At 38.2% G+C, this 13,446-nt stretch overlaps 1 protein-coding gene across 5 annotated transcripts in view; it reads right to left on the reverse strand.

The window, feature by feature from the left end:
• The window catches only part of LOC108231021 (sarcoplasmic reticulum histidine-rich calcium-binding protein), an 80,580-nt gene that overhangs the window by 59,942 nt on the left and 7,192 nt on the right, over positions 1 to 13,446 (reverse strand). For all 5 annotated transcript variants that reach the window (XM_017407802.1, XM_017407806.1, XM_017407805.1 and 2 more), the window contains exon 3: positions 2,072 to 2,715. In XM_017407802.1, the coding sequence (XP_017263291.1) occupies positions 2,072 to 2,715 (644 nt within the window). The remainder of the gene's footprint in view (positions 1 to 2,071; positions 2,716 to 13,446) is intronic.

Consider the following 13,446-nt stretch of genomic DNA (forward strand, 5'->3'; position numbering starts at 1 on the left):
AAAAATAAATAATCAAAGTACTGAACAAAGTCCTCACAATTTTTTTTTCATACGAAAATTTGTAAGTAAAATTTGTTGCCAACTACCAGTTGTGTTTGTTTGCCTACCAAAACAGCCGAAGTGACTGAGAATAGGTCAACAAAGGCAACAATTGAGGAGTCTGACAATTTGATGTATTGGTATTTGTATTTACGCTCAGATATGTTGAGTAGTCATATATCATATCATGGGCTGAAGCTAAATTAAGATTAGATTTATAAATGTTTTCCATGTTAGACTAGAGTAAATGTTGAAACGGTAAACTTACCGGTCGAAACGTTTTACAAAAGCCTCATGTTTGCAATCCGAGCTCTGTTTTTATGGCGCTCCACCACCCTGATAGATGCCCAATATTTATTCTTGCCAGTTGTTTTGCTCGTTCTTTCTGGTTTCTCTCATGTTTAGCAGCAGATTCACTCTCATATTTCCACCTAAATGTTTTCTCATTGCTTCTAAGCTTGTCCAGTTCCACCATATTTGTTTACCTACAGACAAAAATGCCTAATGTAGGTCCGTCGTGTGACTCAAGCTTCCAGCTGGTTTTAGACAGATACAGTCAAGTCCTTTATTTACATTTCCACATTTTATATCATTATATCTGGAAAATTAGTGGAGTAAAGTCTTTCAAACTGCACCATGGGATAGAATTCAGGATAAACTTTTATCTATTATTTTATAATTTGCATCTTTAATATATTTGAACTAAAACAACATCTTTAGTGTGGAGCTTTAACTCATAATTGGAGGTATTTTGCAGTATGTGCAGATATTTTTTCTTATTTTTTTATTTTAAATAAAGTCTCCATATGCATTTTTTTTATATTTTATTTTATACAATAGTTATGCATTAGAGCCTGCTTTTAGTCCAAGCACTGGAAACAAATCTCCTATCGAACCCTTTAGGCGTGTGCTGTAAGAGTCTGAAATGAGCCTAAATATGGGAACAAAAATGCTAAGTTGGCAACCGTGTAACCTTACAAGCCTTCTTCGCACACTTAATGAAAGATTAATATGTATGGTGTGTGTATGCGTGTGTGTGTGTGGGTGTGTGTGGGTGGGTGTATGTGGGAGTGTGTGTTTGTGTGAGACAGCGAGAAAGAGCCCAAGATGGGGAGAATAAAAATGCAACACACAACTCTAGAAAAAGGGAAACTATTACCATTTTGTGGATCAAATAATCACAACATATAGTGCATATGTCAAAATAATGCGTTACTGAGTTGCCATTAAACCTTATTCCATCTGCTTAAAGAAAATTTCAGTGCTGGAAATGTTGTGAACAAAATGTAACAAATAACAATCAGTTTCAAACCAATATTTCATCAGTGGTTAGACTTGGAGTTAGTCTATTTTTTGTCATTTAATTTTGTTGCTACTTTTAAAATCCAAAGTTCTTCTGGGTTGAGATGATCGGATTTTTGTACCACACTTTGAACAAGACTCATAAGTACAGTTGCTTGCAAAGGACAAAAGCTAAAATCAATTCATTTTATGATGATTTTGTTTGGATTGTAATCTTGTATCACCAGATTTGATTTGATTTTGAGATTAAATTAATCCTCGTCATAAAGAACTTTAGTTTTTGAATGAATAATGCATGATTGAATAAAAGCTGCCATTTATTTAATTCTTACTGTAACAACAGTATTTGTTGTAGTTATGAACTGCGTGCATATTTTATGTTAGAATTACCACCAAGTGAATTTTCCCAAAACTCGCCTTCTTCCTTGTTTATTAAAAGGATATTTTAGATTTTTAAAGTTAGGTTGTGTGGAAAGGTCATTAACAATAAATATCTTACCTGTTGTAGATAACTCTTTCAATGACTTCAGTTTGAAGAAATAAAGTTTAATTCTTGTCAGATAAGTGTTTCTAACCTTTCCACCACTTCTACATTTCTAAACTTACACTTTAAATTTGAAATTCCTGTAATTCTTTTGCATGAAAAATCTGTTTTTGCAATAAAATGTGTTGGTTTCTGTCAACATCAGCAAACATGTATATAACCATGGAGTTCAAAACGAGCCCTCACCTGGCAGGTATCTCGATGTTGGAGATGGCGTAGAAGTACTTCAGCAGGTTGTCTTTCTGGATGTAGGTGCCTCCGAGGGCGGGCTGCAGCAGCCTCAGCCTCAGGTTGGTGAAGGTGAAGAAGTCCCTCAGGCCCTTCATGCTCTCCATGCGGGTGTACAGGTTGTCCATGTTCTGCAGCCGAGGTCCGGCAAACACAGCAAAGCGTGCCTTCACCTCGAACTTGACGTTTTTGTCATTCTTGGAGCCGACCCAGCGCGAGTACTGCTCAGTGCAGATGACCCGCGTCAGGTTTGCGGGCGAGAGGTCGCGCACCTGTTTGGGATGCATGTCGAAGGCGTCCAGGCAGTCGTCAGCGTAGAACTGGTAGGGCTGCCAGGAGCGCCCGTGATCCATGGACTTATCCAGCACCATGATCGTGGGACGGCCGTATTCGAACGTGATCTGGATGTCGTCCGTGAGCTCCAGACTTTTGTTCCAGGACATGGTGATGTTGGCCAGCAGGGGCTTTGGGTGGCGTCTCCAAGTGACCGTCTGCCAGTAGGTGATGAGGCCGTTGCGTTCACGGTCCTGCATCAGCTGGGGAGGGTGCGCCAAGTCTGGGTTTGAGGCGTCACACTCATCACTACACAGGTATGGGTTTTCCTAAAAAGGGGGGGAATAGAGCAGCAAAGAGTCAGTATTGTAGTTTTTCACACAGCAGGAAAAGCAATTAATGCTCACTCAAGCACTCACACAGACAGAGATAGGTAACATGATGGTCCACCTTTGCCCTTTTGGTGGCAAGAGATACAGATTAAAATTTGTTTCAAGAATATCCAAAAAGCACAAGTAAAAGCTGCAGTTTCCCTCTTGAAAAAGTATGAATCTATGCTATAGGTTCTTTAAGCAGGCCGTAAAAGTAAACTTGCAAAACAGCACAATAGGAAGTGTGAAGGTCAGGGGGATTGTGCATCATCACTGTCTTTGTATGGCCAGCAAAGTGCTGCTGCACTTTTAACTCCAGGAGAATTGATCCTCGTCTTCTGGTGATGCCAAGCCTTTCAGCCGGCTGCCCTGCTCCAAAAGCAAAAGTCAACAGGATTACTCACAGAGCTCTACAAGCCTCTTTCCACCTGCTCTGAGACATGCCTTTCGCTCTGATCAGAGATCTGCTTTGTCTGGAGGACAGATTCATCATCCACTTACTCAGATTTGCAAAGTCCAAAATACATCAGCTCTGTTGCCGTGCTAAAATAGAACCGCTAAATGTTTATTCCAGCTGCACTGTAGTGACAAATCTAATCAGGGAATGGACTGCGCTCAGGAACAACATTTGCTGCGACGTGTTCGCTCCACGCCAGGATAACGGGGAGGTGGCTGGAAGGCCCGCGGAGCTCTGAGCTTCCAGGGTTCACATGGCTGACTGTTGTATGCCAGTTGTCTGACATCCCCATCACAACAGAAGTGAAAATATTTGCTCAGAGAATTCCCAGAGATCTGCATTCTTCTCTCTGTGCTTAATTAGCTATATTCAGCTCTTGAGCTGTTTGGATTGTATCACACACAGAAGGCTCATCATTTGCCCCCAGGAAGCACTAATTACACTGATAAGAGTTATGCTCTTCTTCTGGTTTTATTTACAGTCTATTAAATCAGTCAAATTTGAGGTTTTTATTTAATGTCTTAAAGTTTTTGCTTCCTTAAACTTACATTCAGGCTGATTTTTCTGCCTCCATTTAAAATACATGGCATGTTTCTTTTTGTTGTTGTTGTTTTGTTTTTGTTTTTTTGCTGGAATCTATTTTTAACAAAAGAGACTAATTATTACCATTTTCAAAGAAAATCACTAAATACCTGCAGAAGATAGTTGTGTCTTGACAGCGTTTTCAGTGTTTCTACACTTGTAGGAATTGATTCCTCTTCTGTTATTTAGTGAGAAACCAATAGAGCTTCTTAATTTTACAGCATTACTCTTAACAAGCTTTTGTTGGAGCAGAAAATATAAACATCCCAATATTTTCCACCACTTCCCTCACCTTCTTCTTCTCTTTATTTCATTTTTGCTTCTTATTTAAAAATAAATAAATAAATGTCATTGCAGTGTTTAAATATGTTATTCTAAAATGCTGTTTGATAAGGTTATGGTGATTATGCTGACAATAAGAAATAACAAAAAACAGATTAAGTCAAATAAGTATATGATTTGTAAAAGGAGAAAAGCTTTCTGGTTCATACTAAATCCTTCATGTGACAAACTGACATACAAGAGTACTTAAGAAGATAGTAATCAATGAAGTTTTTAGTTATTTGGTAATTAGTTATTAGAGTTGCATCAAAGAGTCAGTTTCAGAGTTGGTGTTGGGAAACTGAAGAGTCACATTTATTATTAAGCAACTTCATTCAATAAAGTGAAAGAGAAACTTGAAATAGCAATTTTTGTGTCACATAATCATAAATCAGAAATAATTTAATGATGTACTTTACTTCTGCTCGAACATTTACTGTAATTAGATAAGAAAGCACAATAGACTGGGTAAAGGAGAGGAATCATACAGGTTTTCCAATGTTATTAGTGTGATTTCATTATTACTATTTATAATAGTCGGATATCAACAAAGCAAACACTAAAGTGGATCAGAAAAATAAATTTGTTTACAAATACAGATAATTAAAGGCCTTGATGGAATGCTTATCGAACACTGCCTTTTATAGCAGAAATTAAAATATAATCATCGTTTCTGATAATTTCCGATAAGCCTTGAAAATAACTGTGCCCTCTTAGGAAATGTTGTGAGAGCTTGCATGATCTGCTAGCACTCAGAGTATGTGTTGGGAATGACTCTCAGCTACTAATACACCAAGTTCTAGCTGAGTATCTGTAAAATTGGCCAAGTTATAGCAATTTGTGTGTTGGCTAAGATTGCTTAGTTGTGGGAATCGTCTGAATTAGGTTGCCTCCAGAACTTAATCAGTTGTAGATGTGCGTCCAGTGATTACTTAGAGAGTTTTAATAAAATCCATTCTGTGGTCCACAACAAACAAACAAACACACACATGCAGACACAGGCTAAAAACATTATTGCCCTCTATTTGCCTTTCAGTGGCAGACTATAAAAATGAAAATGAGCACTGTGATAAAGGTTTGCGGGGGGGAAAAAAAGCTGTAAAATTTGATTAAAGTCGCTTTGCTTTATCACTTCAGTAGAAAATTTAGATTTTGTTGTTGATAAATGCAACCTGTGATGGCAATTTACTTGATTTCAGTTAGGTTTCTCTAAAAACATTTTTTATTTTTAAAATATGGCTGGTTTGTACAGGGAAGATCTTTATAGAAGGAATCAAAAATGTTAAGAAAGTGAGTGTAATATGTCAAATCCTGTATGTGCTATTATCAAATTCTCTTACATTATGCATTAGTCAGTTTTGACCACATATAGATAAATTTAGTTCCACAGTACGGCATCTGATTGCTGAAGGACTTTAAAGTGATTTCACCCACATATTGTCTTTTGAAGCTGAAACATGAACCCCCTACCACGTTTAAAGGCTGGATGTAAATAGTTTGGATTCGCATTATGAATGCAAAATGACGTCAGAAGTCAGTGGGGCGCTTTAACATGCTCAACTCAACACACATGCCTGCTAATGAGCCTGCCGGAGATCTGTTAGTGATGTGCGTTGTGCATGGAAATACTGCATGAGCATTGTAACATGCTGAGCATACAGATGGAGAGGTGGATTATACAGAGGGAGTGGGCAAAGAGGTTATAAGTTTTTCTCACCCGCTGCTGAAAGGCGGACAATAATGTTTTTGACTTCAACGGTGTGTGTGGTCTGTCAGCAAAATATCTCATGAACCACTGGATGAGTTTCAATGAAACTTTCATGAAATAATGAGTAGATATACATCTAAAACTGATTAACTTTTAGAGCCAAGCCAATTAAAGATGGCTGTCACAGCCAAGTGGCCTTAAAAAATGTCTATAATTTAATTCATTTTACTGATGTTGGGCAGAAATTTGGTGTGGCATTAGCTGAGAGTCATTTTCAACACAGACTCCAAGCGCCGCTCTTTGCAACAAGATTTTTGCCTAAAACCTAACCTTTAACTGCTGGAGTCATACCTGTTTGTCTGTTAGCAAAATTTATCATGAACCACTGGGCAGATTATAATGAAATTTTCCAAAATAAATCATTAGAAAAACATCCACACCTGAATAACTTTTAGAGTCCAATCAGTTCAAGCTGTCAACCACAGCAAATCAACATTAGCCAATTCAAGAAATTGCTATAACTTATAACTTAATTTTACAGATACAGGAATAAACTTTGACGTGGTAGTAGCTGAGAGTCATCCTCAACACATCCTTTGACTGTAAAATCTTGCAATATTTCACAAGATTGCGCTTAAGGTTTTTTTCAAAGTTTGACCAGACATGTTATATCTCCACCATTTCTTAATATAAGAGTATCTTAGTGTAAAACTCTGGCAGGAAAGGTGGCGGGTGATATGCATTCCTACAGGGAATACTAGGTCTTACATTTTTTTTATGCAATTATCATAGTTTCAAACTTTTTAAAACATCTTTTATAGTTTTGTAGAGGCTGAATGGTCAATATTAAAAAAGATCTGGGTGGAGTATCTCATGAAACAGCAGTTTCTTCTATATGATGTAAGCGCTAACGTGAAAGCAACACCGGATTATATTGATGTCCTGCGCAAGCATAGATCGTGTGTCACTGCTCCTTTGCAGACGTTCACTTTTTTTTTTTTTTTTCCACATCCAGAGCTCGGCGAGAAGCAGCATCTGTTCGACGGTTCGACTGTTCTACGGGAAAGTGAGCAGTCACTCAAAGCCACTCTCGCGGTGTAATACCACAAAGCAAGACTTAGAATCCTGTGAGGCTGAGATTATAAATCATTTGATTTATGGTGACAATGCAGAGTGGGAAAACTAAACAAAAACAACCGCCGCGCCGATGCTGAGGGAAGCTGAGCAACAACAACAACAAAAAAAGAAAGAATAAAAGTCACTGTACAGGATGATAATGTATGTGAGGACTCAGCTGTGAATCGACAGTATCTTTATCCCACAAACTGCAGATAATCTATCTCGCTCCACACTGGAGCAGTGTAGCAGGATTGTTTACTATCTGATAACCTAATTATCCCTATTGCAGCAACTCAGATAGAGATCACTGTCAGCGCAAACACACTTAGGATGATAATCTAGCATGCTCGTAAACAACTGGAACCAGACAAGGTAATTAGAGTCAGATGAAGAGGGGTTGCAGTGGACATCCGGGCAGAAAAAGTAGTCCTGTTGAGTCTCAGCTGCGTCACTGCCCAGCGGTTCCTGCATCTCCCAGAACCTCGGTCCAGACACATGTTTATACACATGGAAAAAAGATTAGTAGACTGTTGTTCAGGGGGGTGACTCTTGACCTACAAATCCTGTTGAAAATGTCACCCTGTCCCAGATAAAGAGCAAACTCCTTTTAGGTTGCTCGGAAAAACACACAGAAGGCTTGTGTTTCTTGAAAGAGCAGTATGGCCATTTTTGAACTGATGTTCTGTCAAATGGTTTGCAGTCGTTAGTACCTTTTACTTTTTGGCAGTTTTCAGGCTTAAAAAAGAACACTTAAAAAATACATAGAGGTGTGGAAGAATGTATCTAAAAACACTGGTTAATATCAAACCTTTACACTTCTGCACGACACTGTTTGTTTATTTTGTTGCTGTTTCTTCAATTCAACGTCTGTGTTACTTCCTGAATGTGTGTGTGCTGAGCACAGATCTTTAAACAGACACAGTCAAATTAGTTTGCATCCTTTTGTTAAAGAAAGAATAAAAACCCACAAAGGTCACTGAATCAACTTGAAACTGACAGAAGTGATAAAAAGAAAGAAAAAATTAGCTAATGAAAATCAGTCACTGTTTCTGAATTCTTTAACAGAATTAAAAAATAAATAAACTAATGAAACTGGCCTTGACAAAAAGGATGGCACCCGTAACTTCAAATTTTGTTCCACAACCTTTTGAGGCAATAAGGGATTTCTGTAACTCTCTGTTAAACTTCTGCACCTGGCCACAGGTATTTTGTCCCACTCCTCACAAGCAAACTGCTCCATCTGTCTCAGGTTTGACGGGTCCCTTCTCCAGATGTTTCAGCTCCTTCTACAGATGTTCTGTAGGATTTAGATCAGGGCTCAGAAGGCCACTTCAGAACAGTCCGTTGTTCAGTTCTGAGCCATTCTTGGGTGTTTTAGCTGTGTGTTTTTGGGTCTTTATCCTGTTGGAGTACTGAGACCAAGCTTTTTGACACTGAGCAGCACATTTTGGTCCAGAATGCCCTGAAAGTCGAGGTTTCACTGTACCCTGAGCAGATTCAAGAAACCCTGTGTCAGATGCAGCAAAGGAGCAACAACCATGTTTCACTGTAGGTAGCTTGTCCCTTCCTTTGTATGTCTCATTTTGGGGTCTGTGAACACAAAGCTGATGGGACTTGCTGCCTGTGTCTCATCTGTCCGAAGGACATTCTCTAAGAAGGTTTATGGTTTGCATTTTAGTAAATTCCAGACTTTTTATGATTTGATGTTGACTGATATTCATTAGTGGATTTTTTTTAGTTTTCTCCACAGGGTGTCTGGGCTCTCCCTTAGAGATAGGGTGAGAAGCTCGGTCATCTGGAAGGGACTCAGAGTAGAGCCGCTGCTCCTCCACGTCAAGAGGAGCCAGTTGAGGTGGCTCGGGCATCTGGTGAGGATGCCTCCTGGACGCCTCCCTGGTGAGGTGTTCTGGGCATGTCCCACCGGGAGGAGGCCCAGAGGAAGACCCAGGACACGCTGGAGGGACTATGTTTCTCGGCTGGCCTGGGAACGCCTTGGGATTCCCCCCGGAGGAGCTGGCCCAAGTGGCTGGGGAGAGGGAAGTCTGGGTCTCCCTGCTTAGGCTGCTACCCCTGCAATCCGACCCCGAATAAGTGTAAGAAGATGGATGGATATATTTTTTTATTTCTTTAACGATTATTTTTTGTAAATTTAAGTTATTTCAGTGACCTCTGTGTGTTTTTCTTTTTGTAACAAAATGGATGCAAACAAACTTAAACATGTCTGTATGTCAATAGTGCTGAAGCTGCTGACTGAATTAGTCTGCCTGGTTAGATTAAACTGACTAGACAGGTTGATGAGGGGGAATGATACACTCAGAGCCTCAGCACCATTTCTATGTAATTGTCTATGCTTAGTGTGGGAACACGAACATTGTTTGATTGAGAAAACAGCGACAAATGAAACAAATGGTGTCATGCAAAAGTGTAGAGGTTTAAAATTAACTTCCATGCTGCTATGGCGGTAGACTTCTGCCTTTTTCCCTATGCTTTCTGACTGATATGGCCTCTGATACTAATGTTTAAAAACTACTTGACACAAGACTTTGGGAACTAGGTGCTGAGGGTGCTACAGCACTGCCTGGTGGATGACAAGAAATAACATGTCAAAAATAAAATAATAAAAAAGGAATAAATTAATGAGTAAATAAATACAAAAGACATATATCCTCTAGTTTTATGCAAGTTTATAATCAAATGATATTTTATAATAATGACTTATTAATGGGAGACATTAAGTTTCTGATTGGTCGTGTCCCGATTTGTGGTAGTACACATTTTCTTACTTTACGGCTTCTCACAGTAGCCCTTATGTGAAACACCTATTATTTGACAGGACCTAATTTCCAAAATGACCAGACTATCCTTTTAAATCCAAAAGAGAATGAAGATCAGTGCAATCTAGATATACGTATGTATATATTTAACGCCCAGTCATTTGTTGGAGTTGTGATGTAGCAGCTCATCAGTTTGCCCTGACCTCACAGAGGCCTTCAGGATTAGCTACAGTGGAGGTGATATGTATAGCAATGGAGGCTGGAAGAGTTTCATCCCTTACAAGAGTCTTATACGTGAGGTTATGTTAAGCCCTTTGTGTGCCCTGTCCTCCTTATCCCACTTCACTGCCTGCCACAACTCTGGCTCAGACCAGCATATACAACTCCCACAAACACACACTCGCTGTCACAAACAACTAATGCTGCGGCAGGTGGCCCGCACCACTAAGCCCCTCCAGTCATTATCCTCACTGGGCTTCTTTCTCCACGACAACAGCTGCCATGATGCCCCAGTGATGACTGGATTCCTTGTTTTCACTCGCAGGACAGCACTCGATCCTAAACATTAATGACACCTTAAGTACGAATAGTTTGTCTTGCACAACACTGATTTGTCTTTGAGTTATCTCTGCAACATCGGGGACTGTGAAACTGTGACTAAAAATATGATTGCTCCCTCTGACCTCCAAAAAATCATCAAGCACACACACAGTTGTCAAAATAAGTTATTGCTCTTTTTGACCACAAAAGGAATAATAAAAAAATAACAGGTTGACTGTAAAAATAGCAAGCTGCCATTATGCATTCACACAGAAATAATCTCTTCTTATGACCATCTCTGCTCCTCCGAAAATATTTTTTGTGCTATTTTGCTTTCCTTCCCATCTCCTTATTTCTCCTTCAACTTTATATTGGCGGCGAGGGGAATAAAGGAAGGACACACAACACATTTTATTATGTTTTGAAGAAACATCAAATAGAGTGACCTTCCCATTAAAAAGGCCACAGAAGGGAAGAGAAAGAGATATTGCTTTTTCACTTATAACATTTCCCATCATGCAGGAAGTTCTCTGTGAAAAGAATGAAGGTGGTTTATTTCTGTGTGTGTGCGTGGCTTGACAAAGATATACATACAAACTGTTCATACACCCGATTTTCAAATGTTTCGCCACTTTGACTCAAAATTTCCTATTCTGAGAGAAGATAAAGACTATGTCATAGAAAATTATATATAAATCTATATGTAAAGCAAGACTAATTTGTGAGGATGTAAATATTTTCCTCTTCTTTAAACTATAGTTTATAAACGACAAAGATTTAGGAAAGTCTAAGTGGCCTCAAAGCTAAAAAAACTGAAACTTTGTTACAACAATTAGAAGCTAAGGGCTCCTCTAAATAAATGCCCAGATTTCTGAAAGTTATGATGATGCCCAAAAATGAAAAGAAAGCTGATTGAAAATGGGAAGGTGTTTGGTGCTTCTTCCTTAATTTGGAATGCAATAAGGAAAAATGCTCTAAACAGAACTGACGAGGGCCAAACTGAGTTTGGAAATGCCAAAAAACTTGTGCATAGTTGTGCACAAGATTGCTGAAAGAAGATTAAAGACCTAGCATTCCTCGTAGTTCATGCCACAGTTCACACCAGAGTTTTAAACCTTAGGCAGTACCTCCTTGGACTCTGTCTGTTGGAGACTAGTTGGTAACTCAAAATTGCAAGAAAGTAAGCAAATCTTCCCTTGTAAGGGTTGGGGTTTGAATATTTTCTGTCAGAGAAGAGCTCCTGTGGAGGAGTCAAAATAAAGCTCTAGTGCCCCTGAAACAGGTTGGAAACAACCAACTTTGCAAATGTTTTGTCTCTTATTTGTCACACAGATATTTTTGAAGATGTTCAGAATTCAAGAGACAAGTTCGCAAAGCCTTAAAGCTCACAAACAGACAGAAAAATGAAAACATAAAGGATTCAAGACACTTTGGAGACTCCTTGGCAAATGCTGTTTGCAAACTAGTTGCTCAGTGAGATTCATCTTAACCCTAACATTAAATAAAATCTCACACAGTATTATGGTAATATGATAATGCTCAGAGTATTTGATTTGAATGACTCCACTTCTACTACACCAATTTTTAGCCTAATACTTGTAAAACTGACTGAGTTATGGACATTTTTGTGCCCACTTAGGTTAATTAGTTGTAGCAGCCATTGAATTAAGTTGACTCCAAATATTAATCAGTTGCATCCAATGATCCAGGGACTTTTGCCTTTTAGAGCAATGGGCAATATTAGCAATTATGAGATCCCCAGTTGGAAGGCTACAAACTTTGTTGAAGATGTTTCCAAAAGCTGGTCTAATGTTCTACTGTTCAGCAACAAAAGAAAACCTTTTTACATCAAAGAGGATTATAAATTTGGAAAAGAGTTGTGCACTGATGGTGTAGGTAAAAAAAAAAATGCTTTTTTAGTTTGCAGTGGATAAAGTTGTTTTAAAAGAAAAATCAGTTTTTGGTAGAAGAACACCTTGTCAGTTGTTCTGTACAGAGAGAGGATCCACCATACTTTGGGCTTGTGATGCAGCCAGCAGCATATTTAAACTCAGAGAGGAGAATGGCTTCAGTTCAACACCAGCAAATTCTAACAGCAAACATGACACCATCTGTAAAAAGACCGAAGCCAAACAAACAGCAACAAAAAGCAAACATCAGAATTAGAGCTACTGGGGATAAAATTATAAACAAAATCTTACTATTGGGATGAAGATTTTGATAAAACCATAAGCACTGCATTCTATATATTAAAAAAATAATTTAAAAAAATGGCACGTCTTTAGCTTTTTTCATTGGTAATTTAATTTTGAAAAAAATGGGGAATTTTAATTAGATTTTGGTTGCTTTGTAAGCAAAAGTGGAAAGCGGCGAAGACAACATGCAGAGTAAACAAGCCAACAGTATTATAACACAAGAGCAGCAGAAGTTCTGAGCTCGTAAATTTCAAATTAAAAGTAGCATTCAATCAAACATAAGACTTCATCATCAGTGTCAAGGCTTAAATATCACTCACCTCCATGAAAAACAAGTAATCATGTAATTGCTTGTGTCTGTGTGACTGTTCATTTGTGTGTCAGCAAAATATCTCATGAACCACAGGATGGATTTCCATGAAATTTTCAGAAAAAAATCATTGGATGTAATTTTTCAACTGATTTATTTTTAGTCAGCCCATTTCAGTATAGATGCCAAATGATTAACCTTAGTAAACACAAAAATGACAATAGTCAGTTTTGCAGATATTAAGCTTATACATGGTATGGTGATAGCTGAGAGTCATCTTTGACAAATACTCCGAGTGCTAACAGATTGCTCAAGATGTATGAATATCGCATTAGATTGTGTGTAATGCTATTTTTAAGATTTGATCAAAATGGACTTAACTCTGTCATTTTTCAACACAGAAAAATGATATGGAAGTTGGTGGGTGATATGCATTCCTTTAAGAAATGCTAACCTTTTAATTTCTTCAGTGTTTAACTCATTCTGTGAGCAATAAAGTGATCATGCTATTGTGATATCATGTTATTAAAACCTCAATTCAAACTTATATATATATATATATATATATATATATTATGGCATGCCGTTCAGGAAATTATTGTATATGTATTCTTATATTTGAAAGTTTGAATATATGGAATGAAACCTGAATATATGGAATGAAAGTCTGAATATATGGAATG

The sequence above is a fragment of the Kryptolebias marmoratus genome, linkage group LG14 (genome assembly GCF_001649575.2).
Source record: "Kryptolebias marmoratus isolate JLee-2015 linkage group LG14, ASM164957v2, whole genome shotgun sequence".
Lineage (NCBI taxonomy): Eukaryota > Metazoa > Chordata > Actinopteri > Cyprinodontiformes > Rivulidae > Kryptolebias > Kryptolebias marmoratus.